Source organism: Heteronotia binoei, chromosome 11 (assembly GCF_032191835.1).
Source record: "Heteronotia binoei isolate CCM8104 ecotype False Entrance Well chromosome 11, APGP_CSIRO_Hbin_v1, whole genome shotgun sequence".
Taxonomy (NCBI): Eukaryota; Metazoa; Chordata; class Lepidosauria; order Squamata; family Gekkonidae; genus Heteronotia; species Heteronotia binoei.
This window is the reverse complement of record NC_083233.1, coordinates 69,388,162-69,401,712: the sequence shown is the minus strand read 5'-3', so window position 1 is coordinate 69,401,712 and position 13,551 is coordinate 69,388,162. Positions and strand designations below refer to the sequence as shown.

General features: G+C 44.0%; 1 protein-coding gene across 7 annotated transcripts in view; it reads left to right on the top strand.

The window, feature by feature from the left end:
• SFSWAP (splicing factor SWAP) overlaps window positions 1–13,551 on the top strand; it is a 161,023-nt gene that overhangs the window by 16,610 nt on the left and 130,862 nt on the right. For 5 of the 7 annotated variants that reach the window (XM_060249086.1, XM_060249087.1, XM_060249083.1 and 2 more), the window contains exons 5-7: window positions 2,933–3,158; window positions 6,057–6,175; window positions 6,990–7,125. In XM_060249086.1, coding sequence (XP_060105069.1) covers window positions 2,933–3,158; window positions 6,057–6,175; window positions 6,990–7,125 — 481 coding nt within the window. The remainder of the gene's footprint in view (window positions 1–2,932; window positions 3,159–6,056; window positions 6,176–6,989; window positions 7,126–13,551) is intronic. The other 2 variants (XM_060249084.1, XM_060249090.1) reach the window with 1 other exon arrangement.

Genomic DNA, 13,551 nt, shown 5'->3' with positions numbered 1-13,551 from the left:
TACAAAATCAGCCCTGCAAGAAACCATCTTGCCGTTTGGGCCTGCATGCACTGAACTTCATTTGATTGATTAGAGCATCCTAATGATCAGTTTATATTCCAATCTCAAAGAAGGGTAATGCCAAGGAATGCTCAAACTATCGCACCATTGCACTCATTTCACATGCCAGCAAGGTCATGTTAAAGATCCTGCAAGCTAGGCTTCAGCAGTATGTCGATCAGGAACTACCAGACGTTCAAGCTGGGTTTCGGAGAGGTAGAGGAACTAGAGATCAAATTGCCAACATTTGATGGATTATGAAGAAAGCACAGGCGTATCAGAAAAACGTCTATTTCTGTTTCATTGACTATGCTAAAGCCTTTGATTGTGTGGATCACAACAAACTGTGGCAAGTCCTTAAAGAGATGGGAGTACCAGACCACCTCACATGTCTCCTGATAAACCTGTATAAGGGTCAAGAAGCAACTGTCAGAACGGCATATGGAACAACTAATTGGTTTAGAATAGGAAAAGGAGTTTGACAAGAATGTATATTGTCACCCTGCTTATTTAATTTATATGCAGAGTACATTATGCGGAATGCTGGCCTGGATGAAGCACAAGCCAGAATTAAGATAGCCGGGAAAAACATCAACAACCTCAGATATACAGATGATACTACTCTAGTGGCAGAAAGTGAGGAGGACCTAAAGAACCTCTTGTTGAGGGTGAAAGAGGAGAGCACAAAAGTAGGCTTGAAACTCAACATCAAAAAAACTTAAGATCGTGGCATCTGGCTCCATCACACCTTGGCAAATAGAAGGGGAAGACATGGAAGTAGTGACAGACTTCACATTTCTGGGATCCAAGATCACTGCAGATGGTGACTGTAGCCATGAAATTAAAAGAAGTTTGCTCCTTGGGAGGACAGCTATGGCGAACCTGGGCAGTATAATAAAAAGTAGAGACATCACCCTGCCAACAAAAGTCCATATAGTCAAAGCGATGATATTCCCAGTAGTCATGTATGGCTGTGAGTGCTGGACCATAAGGAAGGCCGAGCGCAGAAGAATAGATGCTTTTGAGCTGTGGTGTTGGAGAAGACTCTTGAGAGTCCCTTGGACTACATGAAGATCAAATCAGTCAGTCCTAAGGGAAATCAGCCCAGACTCTTCACTGGAAGGTCAGGTGCTGAAGCTGAAGCTCAAATACTTTGGCCACCAATGAGAAGGGAACACTCCCTGGAGAAGATCCTGATGCTGGGAAAGACAGAAGGCAAAAGAAGAAGGAGATGGCAAAAGATGAGATGGCTGGACAGTGTTACTGATGTAACAAACATGAATTTGAGCAGACTTTGGAGGATGGTGGAAGACAGGAGGGCCTGGCATGACTTTGTCCACGGGGTCGCAAAGAGTCGGACTCGACTGTGCAACTGAACAACAATGCCCTGCTTTTGTGAAGGTGTACTCCTTTCTGCAGGAGAACTTGCATTTACTGCTCAAGCTTCCCGTGCTCAGTGAAGCAATGCCGCAGGAATCTGTGGTGGCTTTCTCTCCTGTCTTCCTCATTTTTTGGCACTTGGGCTCTGCCCCAGTGCTGTTACCATGTTTGTAACGGTAACTTGAAGGCATTTTAAAAATTCATCCTTCATCTGACATATCAGTAGTACCAGCAATCATAGTTAGCCATGAAAGGCCCCCTGTAATGTCTTTCTGTCAGGATCAAGATTATTTACTGTAGTATTTTTCTCTTAATCTTGTCACAAAAGGGGGAGATACATCATGAAATGAACTTAAGATATTTTCAGCTGTCACGCGTGTCCTTGAGTCAGATTTCTTTGTAGAGCATGGAGTTGTAATCTCGTTTTTGCTTAAATATTGTTCCCCAGTTGCTTTTTTAAAATAGCCACACAATTGGCAAGATGCTGAGCCGTTACACGTATAAGCAATCTATGAATTTATGGATACCGAATTTGTCGACTGCATGTAGGAAAATTGATGCAACAGGCTCATTTCACTACCTTGTTTCAGGAGTCTTTTAGATCCACTAAGTTCAAAAAAACAATTATTATGAAAATGTGTTTGGTGCAATTAAGGAAACCAGAGCCAGCGAAGTGGAAAATTAAACAAAAGCTGTGAGCTGCATATTTCTGCAAAGCTAAACGATGATACTCAAGGCACTTCAGTTTTGAGAAAGCAAGGTTTGTTATAAGTCAGCTGTGGCAGGCGGGAGCACGGCTGAGTTCTCTTTGCATTGTTCCAAAGAGGACCAAGTGTTATGTATGCAATATGTTTTCCAATTGTTGGCCTCCGTGTGTGGCATCCATAGAAAAAGGAGGTCTGCTGTGGAAATGGATTTTCGTCATAAATTCAGCACAAAAGAAGTGAATAAACATGGAAGCCTTATCAAGTGCTGCTGGATAATAGCTGTTCCTTTATTGGAAAAGAACCACAGCCTGGCCTCATTGTTGGCAAAAAAAAAAAGAGGGCCTGAATACTTTAAATCAGAAAATGAATTTGAAAAATGTGATAAATGCAAACTACTTAATCTCCTTGAGCCTGTGGTGTTTGTACCTTAATAGGTTTCCAAAGCTATAGGTCTGCAGTCGTGAGCTAGAAGTATTTTCTAAATTGGGCCTTCACAGTTTGTCACCTGCCAACTATGAACTGTGATCTGAAAAGTGCTTGTCCGGCTTGGTGAGTCACCAGCCCTAAATGAATACTTGAATCTTTGAATGTCCGAAACCTGCAGACCTCAATAAGTTGCTTTGGAGTTCTATGTTGTTGTGTGACTCTCAGTGGGGTATTTGTGCTTGTTACAGGCTTCTTGTTTTTTTTGCCTGTTAATGAGAGATCCTCAGAACTGTAGTTGCTTCCCTTTCTAGAGCAGAGTGAACTAACAGTTAGGAAAATATTAACAAAATGGACACAAATATTTGTGCTCTTTCCCATAGCCACCAACAGCCAAAATGCATGCGATCATAGAACGGACGGCCAATTTTGTCTGCAAGCAGGGAGCCCAGTTTGAGATCATGCTGAAAGCAAAGCAGGCTCGGAACTCCCAGTTTGACTTTCTGCGGTTTGACCACTACCTCAATCCTTACTACAAATTTATTCAGAAAGCGATGAAGGAGGGACGATATGCGGCAGCATCGGAAAAGAAAAAAGAGGAGGAGAAGAGTGAGTAACTATTTTTTTTTAGTGAACTCTGTTACCATCTTTTATGTTTCTGTCTTCAGCATGTGACAGTTTAGAGTGCTGTTCTCTAATTCCTTTTGCAGATTTGTGAGTGGTTACTAGGGTCTGTGTAGGTTGTTTGTAATGGTAAGGAGCTGAAATATGTTAAAACAATGGATTTCCAGTTCTTAGCCTAACATAGCTGCTAAATCCTATATTATAGCATATATATTAATGCTATTTTATAGCATTTAGCAAGGTTCCTCTTTAAATCTGTTTGAACCTAAAGTTATAATTGCAGTCTTTCCTGCTTTGTTGTGGCTTCCCTGTAAAGTATGAAAAGTCAGACTTTGAGAGTATTTTGCAGCTTAACATTCTTGGCAAGGAACATTGACTTATACATTTCTTTGATATTCCTAAAACAGTCTAGTACAAAATTCCATAAGAAAAGCTGGGTATATAAAATGAATATTATACATTATCTTGTACTGGTCATTAGGACTCTTGTGGGGAGAGTTTTAGAAAAGTTAAGAAGCAGAAGTCTGTAGTTTTTGTTGGCAGCATCAGTTGGGTACTCCTCACTGTTCATTAGTGTAAAGGTGTAATTTGTCTTCAATACAGTATTTTTAGGTGCATGCACATTCATTTTGGCTCTTTGACAAAAACAGTGCAGTCTATTTGTCCTTGTATGTTGAAATGGGCTTTCCTGTTCGCATCTTAAAGGGGAAAAGAAATGGACTGGGTGGATGTACAGCTGAGGGCCTCTTTCTTCTGAGACTAGTTCTCTTCTCTTCTACTAATCCTTTAGCCTATAATGTACCTAAGGATACACTTCATCTTTGTCCTGCTTCTCTAAAATTGCTCTTGAACATAGTGTACAGTGTCTGAGAATTTCTGCTCAGTTTAATAGAAAACAAATATTCAACTTCAGGAATGTTACTGCTGCACCCCTTCTAGATCTCTTTTGTGCTTCTCTAGTCCACCAGATCTTGGGGCGTGACAGGAAAGGGGAATAAAATCTACAAGATAATCCTTTTGAACATATGAAGCTGCCTTATACTGAATCAGACCCTTGGTCCATCAAAGTCAGTATTGTCTTCTCAGACTGGCAGCGGCTCTCCAGGGTCTCAAGCTGAGGTTTTTCACACCTATTTGCCTGGACCCTTTTTTGGAGATGCCAAGGATTGAACCTGGGACTTTCTGCTTCCCAAGCAGATGCTCTACCACTGAGCCACCGTCCCTCCCCTTTTCAGTTGTCTCTCATTTTCACCCCTTCTTGAATGAAAGAAAGAACACAGAACAGTCTTCAGATTTATATGTAACAAAACTATTTATCGAGCAGAGGGGTCCCCATTGGAGAGAAGGGTTGGGGGTAAATGAAGTAATTAAATGTATAATGGTGGTGGTGGCGGCAGCGGTAATAATTCTAGGCGTAAACTGCTGTGCACTCCAAAATTGATCTTTATCGGAGTCAAACAGGTGCACTTTTTGTATTTCAGTTCTTGGTGTCCCTGCTAAAATGGAACAAAGTTTTGAGTCCATTGGCACCTTTAAGAGCAACAGAGTTCAATTTTGGATATAAGCTTTTCTGTTTTAAAGGTGCCACTGGACTTAAACTTTGTTCTATTGCTTATGACCAACACAGCTACCCACCTGAATCTACCTGCTAAAAATGGATCATCTTCGACTCTTTCCATTGTAGCTGGAGTAGTCATTGGACAGAGTACAGTAGTGAAATATTCAGTTTTATATGGTTCAGTTTTGCTGGTCCTGAATCAACTACAGCAATGTCATATATTTTGTCTAACTTGGGCTTTTTAATGTGTGTTTAAAAAGTCACATTTGTTTGAATGCAGAATAATTTCTAGCATGCTCCAAAGTGCTGAAAGATTCATTGAAATAGCACAATGACCGGCTTTAAAAAAAAAAAAATCTAAGCTGCTTTCCTGTGCAATTTCTGTGAAGTGTGAACTGGAATGTTCCAGAAATGGGTGTAAGGGTTATATTTATTTCAGTTGTGAAACCCACAGACAATAATGGATTTGTTTGAAGTTCAAGGAAATCAGGAAGCCTCTCCTCCCATAAGGAACAGTCTGTTGCAGCACAATGAAACAGAAGTCTAGTGGCTTTTTAAAAAAAGTGTAACTAGATGCACTACTGGATCAAGACCGGTAGTGCATCTAGTTCAGCATCCTGTCTCACACAGTGGCTGGCCAGTTCCTCTGGATGGCTAATAACAAGGTGTAGAGGCAGAGGCCTTCCATTGATGTCGCCTTCTGGCTCTGGTATTCAGAGGTTTAGTGCCTCTGAAGATGGAGATTCCCCTCAGTCAAAATGGCTATTAGCCACTGGCAGACTTGTCCTCCATGAATTTATCTAATCCACTTTTAAAGCTATTTATTCCTGTGGCCATCATTACATCCTCTGGCAATGTCTTGTTACAACATAACCTTCTGTGAGTTGGACATCATTCCATCAGGTGTATATCCATAGCACATATTTCCGTATTTAAAGTTACGAGCAGCAGAAAGGCAGGAGTGGGGAAATGCTGCAAAGAGAGGCCAGTTTGAAACAATAACCAATCAAAGGGAAATCAGGCAATTCAGAGTGGGTGAGGCCCACTCCTAACAGTTGCTAGGCTATCTTACTCCTATTCTGCCCATCTATCAACAGCTGAAAGTGGTGCCCCTCTCCTCTGAATACATTGATTTCTCTTTGACTGGCTATTGTTTCAAGCTGGTGTGGATATATACATCATTTATCTGCGGAAGTGGGTTCTGACTCACAGAAGTTTACGATGGAATAAATTTCATTAGTTTCTATAGCACTACAGCATGTCAGCTCTGATGCCCATCCCAGATGCTCCAAAAAGATAAAAAGTAATCTGTCATTCTAAAACAGGAGCGCAAAATGCTGCCGATCAAGATGACGATGACGACGACGACGATGATGGAGATAACTACCTACATCCAAGCCTCTTTGCATCTAAAAAGCATAACCGACTTGAGGAGCTTATGAAGGTATTTAGTCACATAAAACTGTCTGTCAGAGGTGTATCCAGTGGAAGTCTTAAGTGTTCTTGGCAGATCATCTCAGTTGCTGTGATATTGAGCTGCTGTAAATGTGTGCATGCTCAATGGGATTTTTAAAACTTGTTATTTCTTTTGAATGGCAAATGCTAATGCCATATCACAAATGGCTTTTGAAACTCACACGTCAGTAAACTTGAAGGCAATATAGTTTAATCTTTGATATTTTGTTGAAATGTAGGAGACTGAAAATACTAGAAAAGGGATTACTCCTACAGTTAGGCTGTTTCTGGGATCCATCTATTACATTTTTATTCCTCCTCTAAGGGGCCAGGGAAGCACAGGTGGTTCTCCCCTCCTCTACTTTATCCTCCTACTAACCTTATGAGAAGAATTCTGCAGAGAGTTTGTCAAGGTTGCATGCTGACCTTCATGGCCTAGCGAGGATTTGAACTTGGGTCTCCTTAACCCAAGGATGACGCTTTTCATCACTGTACCACACTGGCTCAGTGCATATCTCTGCTCAATCAGGGACTCAGTTTACAACTTTCCTGTTTGTTAAATAAACTCATGTCTCATGGGATGGATGCCAGTTGTTTTAAATGTTGTGTTAATGCAGAAAAATAGTCTAGCTTGCAGGTTATTTTCTAATCAGAGTCATCTCCTCTCTGAAATCAGTGGCAACCAAATAAAGTTAAATGGTCCTCTGCATCCTTTTTGATTACAGAGGCTGTAAATAATTCGATGTGAAAAATTAAAGCTGCGAGAAACTGGTTCTGAAAAGCTCAATTTCTTGCCCCCTTAGCCTTTAAAGGTGGTAGATCCTGATCACCCACTGGCTGTGCTTGTTCGCAAGGCTCAAGCTGATAACAACTTGGCCGCTCAGCAGTCAACAGAGGGAACAGCTGTTCAGCCATCGCAAATAGAATATCCATCAGATCGTAAGTACTCTGCGATTATCAGATTAGGCACACACTAAGCTATTTTATTAATGGGAGCTAGCTAAGGTGGTGGTGTAAAAGTCACTAAATAGTATTTAATAAGCGGTCCACTTCTCCAGTTTGCTCTAATTGTTAGCGTGGCAGTTTTTCTTTTAACACGTTTAATCAGGCAGTTGGTGTGATTAGTTAAAGTTGGGAGAAAGAAAGTGAAATTTTATTTTCGTATCCTTGACCAAAGCCACGTTTCAAAGGCCTCTTTATGTTTTCATCAGGGGCATGGGTGCCTAGCGCTAGTAAGATCAATCCCCTTGGTACTTCATTTATTTTTAAAGCTTGCTTTTGGACATACAAGTGACTTACCTTGGGAATACCTTTTGGAAAGGTTGAAAGCTACGTAGGTGTTTGATCTGTAATAAAATGTAGACTCATACCTGCAGAAATTGAATACAGGCACTGTTAATGATGTGATCAATGAAATACACAGCATTGCGCATAGTGTTTGGTGAAGTAAGGAGCTTATTTTAGAGGGGCTTAGTGGCATGAAAGTATTACTACCTCAGACTGTTCCAAGTGTCTGTCTTGATCTGGTGTTCCATTTGTATCTGCCTGCAAGGGTTATCTAAGGCACCACTTTTCAAAATTGTTTTGATATCTGGACCATGGGTTTTGTGGATTGAAATTAGAGGCACTCTAGGTTAAGAGATATGCATTTTCTCAAAGACAGGTGGCTGCCTTCCAGTTTGATGATATCCCATTAAATGCTGCTTTCCAGTGTCCTTCCATATCACTTGACTAGTCATTCAGAGCTAAGGAAATAGACGTGTGTTTTGTTTGGGGAAGGGGGCAGTGATGTGTTTAGCATTTCTTCATACTAATGGAGTGTAGTATGCATTGCACTGAGTAACTGGGCTGATCCTTAAGCCTTACCTCAGGGTGATGTCACTGCACGTATATTAGTAGAGAGGTAGGACTCAACAGTGCAACATGCTGTCCAGTTCTGTGGGGTGTAGAGCGGTGGATATATCCCACATGGCATGGTTTTTCCAATGCAGTCTGTGTCCTGCGTTTATTTGAATGTGGAATCTGCTTAATCAAATAGACGTGTGGTGTTTTGCTTCATTCACTGTCATCTGTGCCTGCATTGTGATTCTCTGATGCTATTTCCCCATGCTTCCCGGTGAACTGTTCTTTGAAAGTGAGGAGATTTCTCAGAGCAGATTTGATTAGGGTGGGAGCCACGGTGGAGAAAGCATGTGTACAGACAGTTGTTGATCTTGCCCATTTGCAAGTTGGCACCTTGCAGAAGGCCCTGCTGAGCTAAGCAAAGCTGCTGTGGCGGAGCACGTGGGGAGAGGCAGAATTGCAGATAAGAGAGACCAAGACCATGAATGGCTTTGTATGCAATACCCACTACCCTAAATTGAGCCCAGTAACAAATGGGCAACCAATGAAGTATCTGCAGAAAGGGTGGAATATGTATAGTTCTCGATAATAGCCGAGCCACTGCATTCTATACCAGTTGGAGCTTCCAAACTGATTTTGAGGGGAGACCAGTGTACAGTGCGTTACAGTAGTCTAGTCTCCATGTTACTGTGTCATGGATCCAAGTGGCCAGGTCAGCTGTACCAAGGTAAGGGGCCATCTTATAGACTAGGCTGAGTTGGCAGAAACATGCTTTTTGCGCCTGCATTAACTTCCTTCTCCAGCAATAAAAGATGGATCCATTATAACCCCAAGGCTTTTAACTGAGTCAGCAGGCGTCAGCTGCACTCCGTCAAAAGTGGGGAGAACAGTGTCCTTCAAGACCTTCCCAACCAGCGTTACCTCTATCCTTTTCAGGGTTTCATTTCAGTTTGTTCACCTCTCGAGGTTTCTAAAGGAGTTTAACAAGTGGTGGGAAAGTAGAACAGTTTTGAAAGCACAAATATTCTGTATCTTTCTCCCCCCAAAAAAACTTCTTCCCAAATTTGACATTTTCAGTAGTGATGCTATACATTAGTTTTATAAAAAGGAAAAGTGACTGTGGTAGATTTATCAGGTGATATTCTTGTGCATACTTTGAGATTCACAGTCTTGCTTTTGGAAGTTATCAGCATAGCATTTCGGTAGATAATACTTCCAGACAAGCTTGCCGAAGCTACAGGAAGACAAGATAACCTTGGGAAATTGATAAATCAATTGAAAAAATGCTTGCAGCTGATGTTTCAAGACAAATGGAAAAATTCAGTTTGAGTGAAAAACATCCTGCTTGTCTTTTTTTTTTAAGCATCAAGCATAATCCATAAGGCAGCGTCTCTAGACTATTTACAAAATCACTGCTATTTGCAATGAACGGTAAAATTCTCATTGGTTTCAAGGAGAACAGGACCAGCACTATTTATTTCTATTATAGGGAGCATGGGGAAGAATCTCTTGTGGCAGTAATAGCCAGATTTCTTCCCCTCCCTCCATATGATGGTGTGACTTCTGTTTTAGTAGCACCTTGTGTAATGTAGCTTCAGTTACTATGTTCAGCAAACACTGTCCTTTCCATGATACATGTTAGCCTCTTGGCCATAATGTAATAGGCAGAGATTACCTGGGAAAAATGAAAGAGATGCTGTTTTGACTGCCACTTGATAAATATAATCCCAACAGGAAGTTAAGTCCCAAGACATGAAGAGCTTGTTCATCCCTCCATGAAGTACTTGTGGAGTTGGTTTTGTTTTAGTGAAGCTAGTTGGTCAAGTAAACCAGTATGAATCTGTGGGGGCTTAAAGTGCTTCCACATAGATTCCTACATGCAGAAAGCAACCAGATCTTCATCGTGGTCTCTGTGCAGTCCCACATATGGGTTTATCCGCAGGATCGAGCCCATCTCGGAGAATTCAAAGCAATCCTAAAGCGTTATTTTTGGCGCGCCTTTCCCCTCATCCCGGGGAGGGGGCAGCGACTGCGCATGCCCAGACGAGGGGGAGGCGGCCAACCCACTCAGTTTCTTTCCGCCGCCGGGTAGGTGTACAAAGTGAAATTATATGATAGTCCAGCAGCGGGGAAGGCTGGGTGGGTATGTGTGACTGCACAGATGACCACTCGAAGATCATCAGTTACAGGTAAGAAACCTGTCCATCTTCATCGTGGTCTCTGTGCAGTCCCACATATGGGTGACTGGCAAGCTACCTTGCAGGAGGCGGGTTCTGGATCTGTAAAGAATATCTGCAAGTTAGAGTGGAATAAGTAGAATAAATTTGTACTCACAAAGTCCGCAGATGACTTAGTCGAAGATTGATCTCAGCACAGCCTGCCCAAAGGATGTGTCACGCCGGGCACGAACGTCAAGAGCGTAGTGCGAGGCGAAGGTAGATGGGGACGACCAGACCGCAGCAGCGCAAATGTCCTCCATCGGAACGCCCTTACAGAAGGCTGTTGAGGTTGCGACAGCTCTGGTAGAGTGAGCTCGCAAATGCTCAGGTACGGGCTGCTTAGCCAGTTCGTAGCATAAAGATATCGTGGAGGTAATCCACTTGGAGAATCTTTGAGTTGAGATTCTGGCACCCTGATTATGGGTAGCATAAGAGACAAAGAGTCTATTGTCCTGTCGGAACTGTTTAGTCCTTTCGATGTAGAAGGCCAGAGCTCTGCGTACGTCTAGGTGATGCAGGGTGCGCTGGGCTGTGTCTGTAGGATTTTGGAAGAACGCAGGCAAGACGGAAGGTTTCCCAAGATGGAAAGGCGATACGACCTTGGGTAAAAAAGCAGGATCAGGGCGCAGCACCACCTTGTCATGGTGGAAAATAGTGTACGGAGGGTCCGACCTGAAAGCGCAGATGTCGCTTGCTCGTTTGCCAGTGGTGACGGCTACTAGAAGGGCAGTCTTCCATGTCAAAAGGTTTAAGGAGATGGTACTCATTGGATCAAATGGTGGCTTCATTAACTGACTGAGGACCAAGGATAGGCTCCAAGCAGGTTGTATTTTGCGAATTGGAGGGTGAAGGTGAAGAATTCCCTTCAGGAAGGCCTTAGTGGCGGAGTGTGAGAATACAGTGGAGCCGTCAATGCAAGGATGGAATGCCGAGATAGCTGCCAGGTGCACTTTCAGAGAGGAGTGAGAGAGTCCAGCTTTGGAAAGTGTCAGGGTGTAGGTTAAAATCTGATTGATATTGGCCGCCTCAGGTTGAAAGGAATGTAATTCCGCATACTTAGAGAAACGCTTCCACTTGAGGTCATAGGCCTTTCTGGTGGCTGGTTTGCTAGCATTGAGGATGATATGACGGACTTCTGGTGTGAAAGTTAGGAATTGATTCTCCATGCTGTAAGACGGAGGAGAGTAGGGTTGTGATGAAGAACCCTGCCCCTCTGCTGAGAGAGGAGGTCTTGAGTCTGCGGGAGGCGGAGAAAGAGACCGTGAGACAGCAGAAGGAGAGTGGTAAACCACGGTTGACGTGGCCACCACGGAGTCACTAAGATGCAATTGGCATTGTCCGTCATGATTTTCTGCAATACTCTCGTGATGAGAGGAATTGGTGGAAACATGTACAACATTAGGCCGTTCCAGGATTGCAGGAAGGCGTCCCCTGCTGACAGTGGAGACTGCTGGCCGCGGGTGAAGAAGCGCGGGCATTGAGTGTTGTCTTGCGTTGCAAAGGCATCTATGTCCGGCGTACCGAACTCCCGAAACACGGGAAGGAGATAACGGCGGTTGATGGACCACTCGTGATCGTTGATGGGATGTCGACTCAGAGTGTCCGCTTGAGCATTTTGGACTCCGGGTAGATGCACTGCAGATAGGAAAATGTCGTGGGCAATGCTCCAGTGCCATAGGCTCAAGGCTCTCTTGCACAGTCTGATGGAAGCAGTGCCCCCCTGTCAGTTTATGTAGAAGACAGTTGCAACGTTGTCCGATGCGACTTGGACATGCTTGTTGTGGAGTGAGGGAAGAAAGGACCGCAGAGCCCTGTGGACTGCCATCAACTCCAGGCAATTTATGTGAAGGGAGCGTTCGTATTCTGTCCATTGGCCCTGTACGGTGAGCTGTCGTAGGTGGGCTCCCCATCCCCACTTCGAAGCGTCCGTAGTGACAATCACCGAGGGAGGAGTCTGAGCAAAGGACATTCCCCTGAGAAGGTGATGGCGCACAGTCCACCATTTGAGAGACGGAATGATGTGCGCCGGGACAGTGAGTAAAGTGAGCTGATGTTGACGCTGAGGATGAAAGGTCCTCACGAACCAAAGCTGAAGAGGGCGCATATGTAGCTTGGCAAACAGGAGCACAGAGGTGGTGGCGGCCATGAGGCCCAGCATCCTCTGAAAGGTGAAAGCTGTCTGGGAGCGATGAAGAATAATGTCCCTGGCCAGAGACATGATGTGTTGTGCTCTGTCTTCTGGTAGATATGCCTTGCATGACAGAGTCGAAAGATGAGCCCCTATAAATTGAATGGATTGAGTAGGTGTTAGGTTCGATTTGGAGGTGTTGACTTGAAGGCCCAAAGTGGCCAGGAGGGACAGTGTCGCGGAGACATCGGACTGGAGCTGTTCCTTGGAGCGTGAGACGACCAGCCAGTCGTCTATATAGGGGTAAATGGAGATGCGCTGTTGTCTCAGAGTCGCTACTACTACTGCCATACATTTGGTGAACACTCTCGGGGCTGTGGAAAGGCCGAAGGGAAGGGCACGGAATTGGTAGTGTTGATCCCCTATGGCGAATCTGAGAAATCTCCTGTGATGATGGCTGATGGAGAGGTGAAAGTATGCATCTTGGAGGTCTATTGAAGCCATCCAAGCTTGTCTTGGGAGCAACGGAAGGATGGATTGGAGTGTGACCATCCGAAATTTCTTGTGATGAATATGGTGATTGAGTTTTCTGAGATCTAGAATGGGACGCAGGCCCCCGTCCCTCTTTGGAACAAGGAAGTAGCGGGAGTAGAACCCCGTGCGATGGTATGGGAGGGGACTGGTTCTATGGCCCCCTTGGCCAGCAAGGTTGCTACTTCCTGGATAAGATGGGGTGACGGAGGAGTAGAGATGAACCTGCGGTGAGTTGGGGTCGAATTGAACTCTATTGAGTACCCGTTTAGAATGATTGAGAGTACCCAGGAGTCGGATGTTATGGTTTCCCAGTTGTGGAAGAACGGCTGAAGTCTGATGTCTGTGAGAAATGGAGTCGGAAGGGAAGCAGGAGAGTCAAAGAGACTGCTTGTTGGTGGGTGTTGTCTTCTTTGAGGTTTGAGGGCGAGCCCTTTGTTGGAATGGCTGCTTAGTTTGGGTAGGCTTGCGTCTCCAGGACTCATTTTGACGAGGAGATCTAGACCGCTTGAAGTAGTTGGGCCTCCAGGGCCTTTGTTTGGAAATGGATTGTGGCTGGGTGACTCCTAGCTGCTTTGCTCGTTTCCTGCTATCGTCGACGTTGGTGAGTATGTCATCCGTAGTAGCATTAAACAGTCCTAGACC